This window comes from Oryx dammah, unplaced genomic scaffold (assembly GCF_014754425.2).
Source record: "Oryx dammah isolate SB20612 unplaced genomic scaffold, SCBI_Odam_1.1 HiC_scaffold_27, whole genome shotgun sequence".
NCBI lineage: Eukaryota > Metazoa > Chordata > Mammalia > Artiodactyla > Bovidae > Oryx > Oryx dammah.
Genome location: NW_024070211.1, coordinates 47,901,577 through 47,916,371, shown reverse-complemented (window position 1 = coordinate 47,916,371; position 14,795 = coordinate 47,901,577). Strand labels below are relative to the sequence as shown.

At 39.3% G+C, this 14,795-nt stretch overlaps 1 protein-coding gene across 1 annotated transcript in view; it reads right to left on the bottom strand.

The window, feature by feature from the left end:
- SATB2 (SATB homeobox 2) overlaps nucleotides 1-14,795 on the bottom strand; it is a 200,273-nt gene that overhangs the window by 39,414 nt on the left and 146,064 nt on the right. The window contains exon 9 of the mRNA XM_040228858.1: nucleotides 10,370-10,525. Coding sequence (XP_040084792.1) covers nucleotides 10,370-10,525 — 156 coding nt within the window. The remainder of the gene's footprint in view (nucleotides 1-10,369; nucleotides 10,526-14,795) is intronic.

Genomic DNA, 14,795 nt, shown 5'->3' with positions numbered 1-14,795 from the left:
ATAAAGATGAGTTTCACCAGGTAGGGAGAGTAAGTGACTAGAACAACATTCTAAGCAGAGAAAACAGTATCAGCAAATGCAGGGGTTTATAAAAATAACACATTTGGTAATCAGAAGCAACTTTGTGCAGCTAAAGCACAGTCTAGAAATGGAGGTGGGTGGCAGATTATAAAGAATAACATGCAAAGAAATTTCACCTTAATCATACTGGCCATGGGAGTCACTGAAGGCTTTTTAACTGATATGACAAAGAACTCTTTGATTTCTTCTTTACATTTTTTTCTTTTATCTTTTTATTGAAGGATAATTGCTTTACAGAATTTTGTTGTGTTCTGTCAAACCTCAACATGAATCAGCCACAAGTATACATATATCCCCTCGCTTTTGAACCTCCCTCCCGTCTCCCTCCCCATCCCACCTCTCTAAGTTGATAACAGAGCCCCTGTTTGAGTTTCCTGAGCCATACAGCAAATTCCCATTGGCTATCTATTTTACATGTGGTAATGTAAGTTTCCATGTTACTCTTCCCATACATCCTACCCTCTCCTCCCCTCTCCGCCTGTCCATAAGTCTATTCTCTATGTCTGCTTCTCCACTGCTGCCCTGTAAATAAATTCTTCAGTACCATTTTCCTAGAACCTATTATACAGAGTGAAGTGAGTCAGAAAGAGAAAGATAAATATCTTATTCTAACACACATATATGGAATATTCTTTCCATTTTTAATTTCCTTCCTCCAATCCTCCCTTCCTCTCTTCTTGAAGTCCTTGGAGAAAAAACTATGATAAAGTTAAGAACTCCACTTACCTTAGCCTAGATATATTTTCTTTTTCATAGTAAAATCATGTTGCTGGGTATTAATCAGGCCATACAATGGCCTGCTAGTAGTAAATTACACACAGCATAGGCTTTATCCTCCAGTTTTTGTTCAATAAATATGACATGTATCCTAAAAACTAAACCATATCATTTAATTCTCATTATTTTAATCACTTGTGTGTATGTACACGCACATGGGTGTGTACTGCTGTTGTTGCTCAAATGAGAATTTTTAAAGCTCTATCACATTGAAAATGAATGAGGAAGAACAATATCTATTATCTTTATGAAAAAAGAAAGGTTTAAAATTTTCAAATATACAATAAATGTGACATACTTTCCACACTACACACCAAATGCTGAGAATATTCAAATGACCAGGGAGGTCTTTCAGAAAACAATAATATAGACTAGTGTCTGAATTTGGAGCCCATCAGATATGGGTTTTAATCCTAGCTCCATGCCTTAGGTTTAAGTGATGGGGGAGGGGAAGGAGATGGGAAGAGTGGGGTTCCTGTCCGTGGTACTGAAATTTCACTGTGTACTGTTACTTGTTTTCCTACCCCAGGACACAGGTAATCACTCCAACCTCTGCCTGTTTCCACATTTTTTTTCCTTAAAAAAAAAAAAAAAAGAAAGAAAGAAAATCTGTGTAGGTGACACATTTCCTAGTTTTTAAAGCATTTCTGAACAAATACAAACCAGGACTTGCTAAGAAACAAATGCAAGTCCACAGACTGGTTTGATCTCCAAAAAGAGATACAATAAATAAATTTGTTCTTCTTAAGTAAGGTTGTACTCACTTTGTAGACCAAGGTCTTGTCAGTCATTACTGTTTGCCCTGAGGAACCTAGCACAGAGCTGATGAGTGAACTCCATCTACAAATAGTAGGAAGCCCCCACCCTCTTTGCCCATCTAGGAACTCCAATGAATGAATAAGTTGACAAATGAACAGCTCTCCTCAGGAGAATGACTCAAGGCTTCTTGCAACAGACATGTAAAAGGCCATTTACTCACCCACACCTTCAATACAGAAAATGTCAGCATATGTAACCAAAAGGAAACATTTTCCGAGTGTCTCAAAAGAAAATTCATATTATTAACCACAGACAGTTCGCTTTCTAAATGGAAGCACATAAAGTCCCCAAACAAACTTTTGTAACTGTGAAAGAATTTCTCTTCAGCTGGTTGAGACTCTTCTGAAGTGTGAAATGAGCCAGATAATATTCAGCTCTTGTTTCTTAGTCACTGAATTCTCTTTTCATGAATCCAATAAGTGTCTATTAAAATAAATAAACCCCCTAATGATTCAAGATAACCTAATCAAGAAAACTGAAATGGATAAAAGGCTAAACTGCAAGGGAGACTTGTCAAGGGCTTCAATGAATCCCTGACGAGGAGGTCATCTAAACCTGAAAAAAGATTTGTGCTGCACATTTGGTTACAGTTCAAGGTTAATTATTGTATACCTTGAATGTAATAAGTAAAAACGATCTGCTGCTTTTTTTATTCCTCAAAATTGTACACTAAGTTCTAAACTGTATTTGCACGGGGACTAATTTTCAGCTGTCTCTGGGCATGTGTCTCACATTTCTATGGATGTGTTTGTAAAGACTGAATCTGTAATTGAGAGTAATGAAAGTTTTATTTCAGAGCAACTCCTTAACCTCTGTTATAAAGGGCTCAAGTGAAGAAGGGATTTCATAAAATCTTGTTGCCTTCCTTATCATGGAAATGTGGGATATGCATAGCTATATAATAGTATAGAGATTTGGGATGACTTTATACAAGTATGTACACACATACTTAAACACATACATAGGAACATGCATCCAAGAAAAACAATCTATATCTGTCAAAAAGAAGAATGAATCTGGAGTCTTCTCCACCTAAATATTAAAAACATATTAACATTAAAATGTACTAGACTAAAATATCAGGAAGAAAACAACCAAAATATTTCTAGTCCTAGACTTCAGATTCAAATTCCAGGATACCTGTGATATAAGGTATATATATTATAATATATATATACCATAATATACCTATGATACATAACATATATACTTATAATACAAGGGGTATATATATATATACACACATATATATACAAACACACACATATACATGATACAAGGTATATATACACACATATATATGATACAAAGTATATATATTAATATATATTATTATATACAAGGTACTCTATATTAATATTATGAACACTGCCTCAAGAACTCATAAGTGGGGGGGGGTGGAAAATAGACACAGCAGAAAACCAGGAATAAAACTTGTTTGAAAGATTAGGACTGGGACTAAAGTGAGGCACGCAAGCAACTAATGTGCAAAAATTAAGAAATGTGACCCTGAAAGGGTGTGCCTCCTTGGACTGTACCCTGAGACCTAGTGTGTCTACTCCTAGTCTTCGGCCTGTGAAAGCAAGATGATTAAATGGTCCCTATGACAAAATAGTAGGAACTAGTCACAGCACCAACATTCTCCAACTGTAAGAACTATGGTTTAACTCAATATCATCTCCAAAAGAAGGCTGAGAGAGTTCAGAAAGATGACTTTTAATGTGTCAACCTGATCTGCTTCAAAGTCATATGCAAGTTTCTAAAAGTGTTGTGTCATGAACAGGCAAAAGAATGCAACTCAAAGGTTTCTGCAATAGATCAAGATGTGCTTAGACCCTGCACAGAAATTTTCGCAATGGTAAAGGTACCTGACACTTTATGAACTGCATATGAACTCTACATATTAACCTTCACTGATATCTAATTAAGGGTTCCCATAAAGGCTAGATTTAGGGTATGAAACATAAACATAATCAACTGTGAAGAACCCAGTTCCTCACTACAGGGATGATGTAAAAACTGAGATCTTGAGGGAATTTCTGTTGATCATTTCTCAAAAGAATCTAATCCTTTGAATTATGCTGAGAGAAAAAGGAAGAAAGTGAAGGGTTTGACTTGATGCTTAGGCATCACTGTACTTATTCACTGTCCACTTAATTTGGCATTTGAGAATACTGAGAAGCCTAATTTCTTCACTACTTGCTGTAATAATTTTTTTCAAATGGCAATTATAAGGTAAATATGTTAATTTGTTTCATGTAAGCTTGGTGGACAGCACTGACATTGTAGTATACATGCCCCAGTTGACAAGAGTAGAAGCTGCTTTTTGACAGGCTGTCAAAATGTGTTCAAAAACATCTGCCCATCAGGAAGGGGCAGGCAAGGCCACACACCTCAGTTTAGTCTGCCTTATACACTGAAGACAAGATGGCAGAAGCAAAAGCACCGGGAGTGAGACGAGACCACCACCTCATGCTACACGTGGCATCATATGGCCAGTTTTTCCTGTCACTCTTTATACCAGGGATCAGGGCAGTCAAACATTTACTTCCAATGTGGTGGTTTAGTTGCTAAGTCATGTCCGACTCTTGTGACCCCATGGACTGTAGCCCACCAAGTTCCTCTGTCCATGGGATTCTCCAGGTAAGAATACTGGAGTGGGTTGCCATTTCCTTCTTCAGGGGACCTTTCTGAGCCAGGGACTGAACCCAGGTCTCCTGCATTGTACACAGATTCTTTACCAACTGAACCCCCAGGGAAGCCCCAATAGCCTGAGCAGTCCTAGTTCCGATAAAGCCATCTCCATAAGGAAACGTAAAAGATAAGGTAACTGTCAAACCACTTTCAGGGCAAAGTGGCAAAATTGATCCTCATGTAATATTTTCTAAGGGCTAAGAAACTAAATAATGAGACTGAAGATACTTTACAATTCATAAATACACTCTCCCATGAGAAAAGGTGGTTTAAAAATTTACTATTTATAACTGCCTTATTACAGTATAATTCCAACCAGGATATAAACACGCACGTGCAAACACATACTTACACATTAGAAGACTAAAAGGTTAACAGCAACTACCTTTGGATTGTGGAATTATGGGTGATTCATATTTTGCCTTTATACTTTTTTCATTTTATTTTTTAAAATGAGGATGGGGCATTGCAGGTGACATTTCAGGGGGTATGCAATCTCTCCTTGCCACCTGACAACCCATAAGGACACATGGCCCTCATCTTGATGGGCCTTTGCAGCAATCGCAGAACCTGCAGGCCCAGCCAGGAGGTGGGCCTGCGGGGAACACAGTAAGGCAGCATGCAGCTTTGCCCCCAGATGCCGTAGCAGGTACAAGGGGACAGGACCGCTGGCTGGGGATCGTATGTGGAGCCATATGCAGAGCCCACCTGGTGGAAGAGGGAGATGTGGGAATTTCCAGTTGTTCAGGGTTTTGTTTTGCTTTTGTTAATCATAAACATTTTATATTGGCCAAAACTGTAGTCAGCTGAGTTATCCAAAATGCCTTAGGTGAAGGTATAGAGGCAGCGACCCTCAAGCATCGCTGGCAAGGACATCACTGGAAGGTAAATCCCATCATTATTTTCAATATGGTAGGACTAGAAATGATTTACATACCCATGAAGGGAAGAGAGTCAAATTGTGGTGCATCCAATCCATCCAATATGACATAGCAGCTTAAGAGAATAAGAAGACTAAGTGTGCTGATATGGAAAGATCTTTAGGATTTGTAAAGAAAAAATCGTGTGTAAAGTATGCTAGTCATTTGTGCATAGGGACAAAGAAAGCCTATAAACTTGTATTTCCAAAGATAGAGGAGAAATGTTGGCAGTGGCTGCCTCTAAGGATGGCTAAGGGCTGAGGGATGGAGGAAGACTATTTGTCCCTTTTGAAGCTTATATAATGAACATATGCTACCTATTCAAAATAAATAGCATTAAAGAAGAAAAGAAATGCCTTTGAATTAAAAGAATAAAAATAAAATGAGGATGTTATTTCTTAAGTAATCATAAAATAGAAGTTATTTCTTTAAAAAGGAAATATGTAGAACTAACTTGTGCCTGGGACATTTTTAAGAGACACACAAAAGCAGAAATTAATACGGTAACCCATGACTGAATGAAGAAAACACGTTAGCACTATACTGAATGTGATATAAACTCCAATAGCAAAGAGTAGCAAAAGGAAGGAAACAAACAGAATGATATACCAATTTAATTTTCATTATGTACAGTTGTCTGTCTTTACTTTTACCTTTAAAAGGATCTGCTATGGAGTCCTGTGTATTTTAAATCATTTAACTGGTTAGTCAAATTAGATCTTCTATGAAGGAAATTATTTCAGAATTGTATACCGAAGGCCAGAAACTCTTTTTCCCCATTGTGGTGAGGTCACAGTTGTGCCTCCCTCCCTCTTCTGCAGTAGGAATGAGGACTCCTTCATTCCTGATCCTAGCAGTAGCTCCTGCAGCTTGTGGGCCTGGAAGGTATGTGGGGCAGAACTCAAGGACTGGCAGGGGTTTTTAAATCCTGGTGGCGATGATGAGGACATCCTACAATGTCATTCCTTCAGAGCCGCCCCCCCCCCTTATTCCCAGGTCACTCCCTCTTTTATACCAGCAGACTCTGGGCTTGGCCCTTTCCTTACCACCAACTGAACTTTACAACCAGGCTGTCTATTTCCCTTTTTTGCAGTGTTTCAGCCTCTCTCTACCTTCCTAATAATAGAAAGCAAGACCCTCCTGTCCTGCCAAAAAAAAAAGAGGAGAGAGAAAAGAAAAAAAGAAAGCAAACCTAGTGCCCTTCTAACATTTTTATTCATTTGCTTTATTTGTTCCATGAAGGCAAAGTAGAACAGGAATAAGTCCATTCCCATTCCTCTACCTACTCTGCTGCTGCTGCTAAGTCACTTCAGTCGTGTCCTACTCTGTGCGACCCCAGAGACGGCAGCCCACCAGGCTCCCCCGTCCGTGGGATTCTCCAGGCAAGAACAATGGAGTGGGTTGCCATTTCCTTCTCCAATGCATGAAAATGAAAAGTGAAAGTGAAGTCGCTCAGTCGTGTCCAACTCTTAGCGACCCCATGGACAGCAGCCTACCAGGCTCCTCCATCCATGGGATTTTCCAGGCAAGAGTACTGGAGTGGGATGCCATTGCCTTCTCCACTACCTACTCTATTTCCACCCAAACCTAATAGGAAAAGACATATGTAGAGTTGGCTCTTTGGGTGTAAAATAATAAAGTTTCACTCTCCTTTCAAAATAAAGCCAACCTCAGATCAACCTCAGCATTCCATGAGTTGAATACTGAAAGCAATATAAAAAAGAGAAGCAGGCAGGAGAGGAGAGAAATAGTGAGTTAACATCTGGGGAAAGGGGCAGCTGATGTCAACAGAAAGAAATGTAGCTAAAGATGCTGTCATGAAGCACATGGCCATCCCTGGAGCACTGCAGTGGGGGTGCCACACAGGTCACTGTGTTTGCTCCCTGCTGGATTTCCATTTTCCAGATCACATGTGATAAACTGCACTTGGGGAGGAAGGGACAGTGGGAGAGTAACTCTACAGAAGCTGAGGGACTGGGACACAGAGTTCCTCTAGTCACTTAGACTGCACACTGGGGTGCTTATTCTCTGGGGGCCCTTTGTACGTAGGGCCATACTGAACTTGTGAGGGAAATGCCATATGCCTTTACACTATGGTTCCTACTGAGGACCCCCACTCCTAGTTCACAGAGAAAAACCATTGACCGTAGTTCATCCCATCCCATGGAGACCAATAATCTGAATATTCTGCAGCAAGAAAAGAGAGTCTTCAGAACCCACATCCACACACACACACACACAACACCTAAAATTGATCCTAAATTGAAAATGAAACAAAAGTAAAAGGTGAAATGTATGTAAGCATACTTTCCCCCCTGCTTTTCTTTCTTTGGCTTCTCTCACATGGATCAGACAGGAGGCACTCAGTGGAACTGGATGATGGGCTGGCCTGGCCATGACAAAGGAGCTGGAGACCAATTAAATGAATAGGTGGTCTTCGACCCTACAAATGCACCCTGATGTAACCCACACACTAAGGAAACACACACTTTCCAGTAATATTGTTTCCACCAATAGGACCACAGGCATAACTGCAAATGTTTGTCACTCTTAGTTCCTTTTCTGAACCCCTCCTCCAACTATGCCTATTTTCTAAACTCTTATAGCCCTCGAGGAACCTCTTGCCCCACCACTCCAATCTCTAAAAATGTCCTTTCCTTTTCCTACTCTTCGTTCAAAGCTTGCCTAACACACAGGCAGTGTAAGGTTACTATTTTTATTATGATGACAGCAATTCATAGCAAGGAATGAATGCGATTTAATGGAGGGTTCCTTTCTATTTTAAGACATGTAAAACGGAAGAGGAGGGGTTCGTATGTGTGTTTGAACAGGGCCTTCCAGGCTCAAACCCACTCCAGTTCACAAGAGTTCCTATTCAAGGTTCTCCTAATTTTACCTCCAAGAGAATGGAGCACCCTTACCTCCTCAGTCACTCCATACACACACACACAAAATCCTTATGGACATGTACCAAATACAAGTGCAAGGTAAAACATCATGCCATTGATTTCATTAAGGATGCTTTTTATCAAGCAAATACTGGTAGTACTTACAAAGCAGAGTGAATATCTTACGTTAAATTGCCTTTGAAACTATCAGCTAAGTTTATTTTGTTTGACAGTGCCATTTTTAAGACACTTAACACCTGATTTGCAAATCTCTGTCAGCTGTTTACAAATAAAGTTCCTTATTCATAAATGTGAATGAAATCACCACCCTAATGGAAAACAAACAGGAAACAAAGCATCTTATCTCCATTTAGGCTCAATCTCACCTTTTAGCACATCAGGTCCTAGAACTATATTTCACTCCAAGCTCTACAGAAACAGGGCTACTGAGTTCTGCAGGCAATAAAAATTTGGAGAGCTACATTTGTGCCAACTGGCAAACACAGTTTTCAATCAGCCACCTGAACTACTTGGGGAGGCTGGAGTCAACACTATTTTCAGAAGCAATAGTGCCAAGTCAACAGGAAGATGACAAGCATTCTGAATCAAGTTCTTAGACTATAGCCTTGAGTTTTTCTAGAAAGCAGCTATAAAAGGAGGACTGAGTACAACTTTGATATTTACATCAAGTCACGACTAAGGGGCAGGTTTGCAAAAGCAATTGTGTAGTTTTATACTTACTGCACATTTACCACATATGTCCTTTATTACACAGTGGAAAACCATTAAATGCACAGTAGTTTTGCCAAGTGGCATTATGCATTTAACAGCTTTATTCGTTTAACAGCTCCAACTCTCATTATATTTTGCCATGTGGTACATGGGATTTTATGCATTTAACAGTTTAAGAAGGCTCTATGGTATTTTCTTTTCATGTATTTCATACTATGATTGGACATGATATCTTAGCCAACTACACTGCAGTGATTTCATTGACGAGAGAAAGAATAATCTGGAAAAATCATGACATCAAAATTGAATAGGGGAAACAAATATCTCAACCCTCTTCAAAATTGCTGAATATTCTACTGTTCTCTTTTTATTAACATCTGAAAAATAATTTAGGTTACTGCAAAACTACAGGTAAAAAAAGTCTATTCCCCAAACCGTGTAATTAGTAAACATATAGCATTTAACTATCATTTTAAAAACTTAATTTTCATTAAAAACCATCTTGCTTAAAACATATTCAGTAACTTCCTTTCTCTACAGCACAAAGCAGATCTGTTCAGGAGAGGATGGACCATTTTACCTTTTACATATGTAGGGATGAAAGCATTTGTCATGCAAGCCCACAGAGGAAATCAAGCTCTGAATCAAATGACTCTCAAATTAAGCTTTAACTAACTTTTGTTTCCTTCACCCTGCATCTGAGTATTGTTCAACCCAGAAATAAATAAGTAGGCACCTCAACATAACCCATTCTAGGATAGGGCAGTAGTTGTCCCTTTAAACAAATTGAAACAGATAGTACAGCCCTTCAACTGTTGCTGCTTTCAGAAATAAAAAACCTAAGCATCTGTCTACTTTCTCCCGGGAGCATTACATTCCCCACAATCGCAGCACTCTGCAAAACTGTACTGGATAAGCTTCTCTGTTTTTCTGTTAAAGATCTCAGCACTCACTCTGCAGTCCCCAATGTGCGTTTTCTCCTGGAAAAACAACTGTATTCTCTACATAAAAGAAACACCTGACATTGCAAGGTGTCTCTGGGGCTGGGTTGAAAAGCAGTTATTATAACAAAGGCATCCATTCCCCTGGTGGGAATAAGAGAGGTGACGAGACCTGGCTAAAACTTGTTCTCAGGAAGATGCTGTTCTGAACACACCGAGTTTTGCTCTAATACCCGAAAGAAAAAAAGCATATATAGCAATATTCAGAATTGGGAGAGATATCCCTCAAGGCTGATTCTTTTTGAAAAAATGAAAAAAACTTGAAAAAAAATCTGGGTTTTGACTTAGTCTTTATTGTGAACTCTAACGGGAATAAAAGCAAACTGTAGCGCAAAAGGCAAGAACGTGACAGGTTCCCTAGGGATTATTATTGTTATTATTATTATAGGAACAGATGTATTTTTATTGGTAGGAGGAGGAGAACAGCCTCACTTTTGCTCTTTAAAAATCCACTCACCTGACTTTTATTTGCAGCCACTTTGGCAAACAGGGCTTGAGACACCTTGGCCCTTTTCATCTCCTGTTGGATCTCGTCATAAATGGCAGCTGTGATGTTGACGTTGGCGCCATCCACCTTAATGGGGAGGTCTGTTGTCGGTGTCGAGGTTTTGGCCTACCAAGAGACCATGAAAATAATAATTTAAAAAGTGCTGCATTCAGCCCAGCCATCTGTGCAGAAATTATCAAAGGATTTCAGTCAGCTGATGCCAAACCGCATTAGCTACAGAGGGACACTTCCTGTCCATTATTCTAATCAGGTTAATTGTGATTGGAAATAATTGCAGTGCATTCCTATAGGACATGCAGAGTCCTGTCAACCCTGTTGTTCCCCTCACAGTAGCCGAGACGGTTCGCAGGTAGGATGGCTACTCCGGGTACCAAACTCAAGCCATCACCTAACTGCAACGCAAGCATGCAGAACACACACACGGTTACTTTTTTCCTTCTGAAAACAGAACACCTTAGAGGAAGAGTCAATCTTCCAGGAAAAAAAAAAATGAGTAAATGGGTAGAGGTCTCTAAATAATAAATTATTACTCAATTTAATGCACTCCCCTGAGTCTCTCTCATTCTTTATTAAAGCTTTACGTATGTCATTTGAGTATGTATGGCTTCCCCCCATTATCATCATTATGCTACCCAGACAGTCACCTAATTTCACCTAGGAAATCAGTGGAAATGAAACAAAATTTCATTTCATAAAACTAGGCTTCAGGATGCCTTTGAAGTGCTGTTTTCATTTTCTTAAACTCATATTGTGGTTTTATGTATTCTGCCATGCTCGTTTTAATTGAATGATTTCCCATCAGCTTCAGAGACAAATGAAGGACAATATAAAAGGTGTCTGTACTTCTTGGAGTTAAGATAACCCTAAAATGTTTGAACCTACTTGATCCAGAAAACTATGGTGTGTAAGGTGTGGGGGCTGGGCAGCCTTCTCAGAACCCAGGGCCACCAGACAAGGAAACAGTCTGCCCCCACCCTCAGATTCCTGAGCACCGCCAGCTGATTTGGTCTAAAGTGAGCTTTTTTCTTTTTGTTCCCACCCACCCTAGAATCCTAAACCGCTAATTTCCCTCTGTGGATGTCCTGAGCTGTTTCCCCACTGGATTGATAGTATGCAGGGTTTAGAGACGTGGCATACAGTGTGAGCACCATGGGATCATTCTCAACAATGTCCTGAAGCCAGAGTCACATCCTAACTTTAAAAGAAAGCTTGGGTTCCTACAAGCACTCGGTGACTTCTGCCATTCTCCTGTGACCTTCCTGTCTCATATTGTTTTCTAATTACTGAAAAGTAATAGTAAGAATAACTGATACACATGCTTTTTATGTGCCAGGCATTCCAGAAAGTGTTTTACTTTGTCATCACATTTTATTCTTTTTAAGAACACAATGAGTTAAACATTATTATTTTCACTTTAGAGATGAAGGTAACTGAAAATAAGATAATTTGCTGGAAGGGTAGGCAGCAGCAAGTGAAATAACCATGATCTGCACTCAAGTCTCTCAGGCTCCAAAGCACAAGTTCATGGACCACTGTACTACTCTGCCTCCAAAACCTCCAGTTTACACTGGTGCTGTTTTTATACTTTTCTTCTTGCCCTGGAGTTTGAGGTCTTCCCATAACACTCTAATCCTCTCCCATCTTTTTCAAGAAGACTCCTTTTTCTTCTTAAAATTTCTAGTTAATCCAGAGTGTTTTCCCTACTGAGTGCATGTTTTAGCATACCATTTCTGCCTTTCTCAATGCAGGTTTTTTTATTAGCCTCACTGACTTAACATCATGTTAACTAACTGATCAAATCTTTTCTGGAACACTGACAGCTAAAGTCAAAGCACAGAAATATATGCTTAGGGACCCAGACCTTGGAATCAGAATAATCAGAACTGAAATCCTAACTCTACCAATCACTTATATTACCTTACATGAGATATTTAACCTACCTAAACCTCAGTTTCCTCATCTGTAAAATGGGAACAACAATGCAAAATGGTGAGGATCCAAATCCATGCAAAATATTCACAATACATGATACAATAAGTGCTCAATAAATGATCATTCTTATCCTTCTCTGTTGCTTTGTTATCATTAAATGCACTGAAGAATACTGGCCAGTTGAAGGATTATTAGAAGAGACCGTAGGGGTTGAATTTGAAATTTCTTCAATTTGTTTTAAACCAGTAATAAAGTGCTATTGGGTCTGGAAAATAATCTCCATGGACCTATGCAAGACCTTGTGTGTGTGTGCCCTGGAATGCTGGCTCCAACTCAAAGACTGAACCAGTGGCACCTCTCTGACATTTGTTTGCACAATGAAAGCCTTACAGTAATCTGTATCTACATCACTGAGATGGTTCTATAAAGAATTTTGATTAAGTAGATAATCATGAAATGTTTTAAACATCTTCAATAATTCTCTCAGTGCTTAACCAGCAGAAAAAGAAGGATGTTCCAGACAACGTAAAAATATCAGTGCCGTGACCATGTTCTCAAATATATTTTGAGAAAAATATTTAACATTTATTTTCAAAAATCTCCAAACTGTGAAATTAAATGATCAATTTCCCTGTTAAACTTGTCTCTAAAAGGACACCTTTATCTAGGAATTTTCTAGATGGGATTTTCTTCTGCTCAAAAAATACCAAAATATTGGCCTTAACTGTGTAGCCTTGTAAGTTGGTCTGGCTCTGAAAGCTACCAGGTCTTTGAAAAGATGCCTAAGATATAATCTTGTTAGAAAAATATTATGAAGGAGTGGAAAACAAAACACACAGACATGTGTGATTTTCTAACAAGAAGGAGTGACTTTCTGAGAAAAGCTGCCCAGTTAAACGGCCATGAAGCATGGCTGGATTCTTCTGTAATAGCTTAATGGGCTTCAAAAGTGGCAAAAATGTTGGTGAATTTAATAGAAGTAAATATTAGTGCAAATTAACAACTCACCCAACTCAATAGCTCAACATGTATGCCCCAAAATTTAAAAAAATAAAAGTAAAAAAACTTGGCTTCACTGGTCCAAAGTAAGCAGTCAAGCATCTTAGTTTTGGTTTAACAGTAACTAAAATTCATAATTCACTAAGGTCTAAGTATCACAATTTGGCAGTTCATGATAGAAAATGATCTTCAATTAAAAATCTATTGCAGAGTATAAAAATATAAAGAGAGTTAAGATGTGTGAAAAAAAAAATGAATGTACTTGAAAAAGCTCAAATATTTCTATTAGAATAAAATTCTGCTTAATCAGTTCCTTAGACCTTGCCAGAAAACAAACTCCTAAACCCAAAACTATATGTATCTAAGCCAAAAAAAAATCACATTTCAGCATACCCAATTTTCTGATTTGTACAAATGTACAACTGTTAAATATTTGGTTTGAAAACTATAACTCAAGAAGGAACTTGAAACCATGCCAGCAACAGTAAACGAGATGACTTTACTATAAATCCGCTGATTAGTAAAAGTTTACGGGAAGCACTGTGTGCGTACGTGCTTAGTCACTAAGTCGTGTCTTACTGTGACCCCAGGATTGAAGCCCGCCAGGCTTCTCTTTCCATGGGCTTTCCCAGGTAAGAATACTGGAGTTGCCATCCTCTTCAGGGATCTATCCAACCCAGGGACTGAACACGAGTCTGTTGTGTCTCCTGCACTGGCAGGCAAATTCTTTACCACTTATCCACCTGAGAAGCCTAAGAGAAGTAGCTGTGCTGTGCTTAGTCTCTCAGCCGTGTCCTACTCTTTGCAACCCCATGGACTGTAGCCCATCAGGCTCCTCTGTCCATGGGGATTCTCCAGGCAAGAATACTGGAGTGGGTTGCAGTGCCCTCCTCCAGGGGGACTCCTCAACCCAGGGATCAAACACAGGACTCCTGCATTACAGGTTCTTTACCATCTGAGCCACCAGGGAAGCCCTAGAAGGGAAGTAGGGAGTGGGCTAAGAAGGAGTGTGCTCAAATCTGAGTTGGAAATGACTCTTGGCTACTTGAGAACTTGACCCTTCAGTTAACATCTTTAAAGCACACACTACTATTAACAGATGTATGCATTTGCAGAAGGACCTGAGAACAGAATGCTTTTAAAGTGCAGATAAAAGAAGGATGGAAAGCTGAGCCAGGATCCTGTGAGAATCACTGCAGGAAAGAAAGCATGGTCTACCTTCCTACCATTTTCTACACAGTCACTGAATGAGCTCCCAGTCATTGTGATCTAGCCACAGCATATGCCTGCTTCCATCGCACAGGTTCCTCACGGCTTTCGTTTCTTTCAGGTTCCATCAAGCAGAACTTGGACTACTCTAGCTGTCCCCAGCCCCCAACTACTCTATCTCCATCCAAATAAATACATAATTGGAGGAAAAGCAGTGTGCTGCCTATGCAAACTT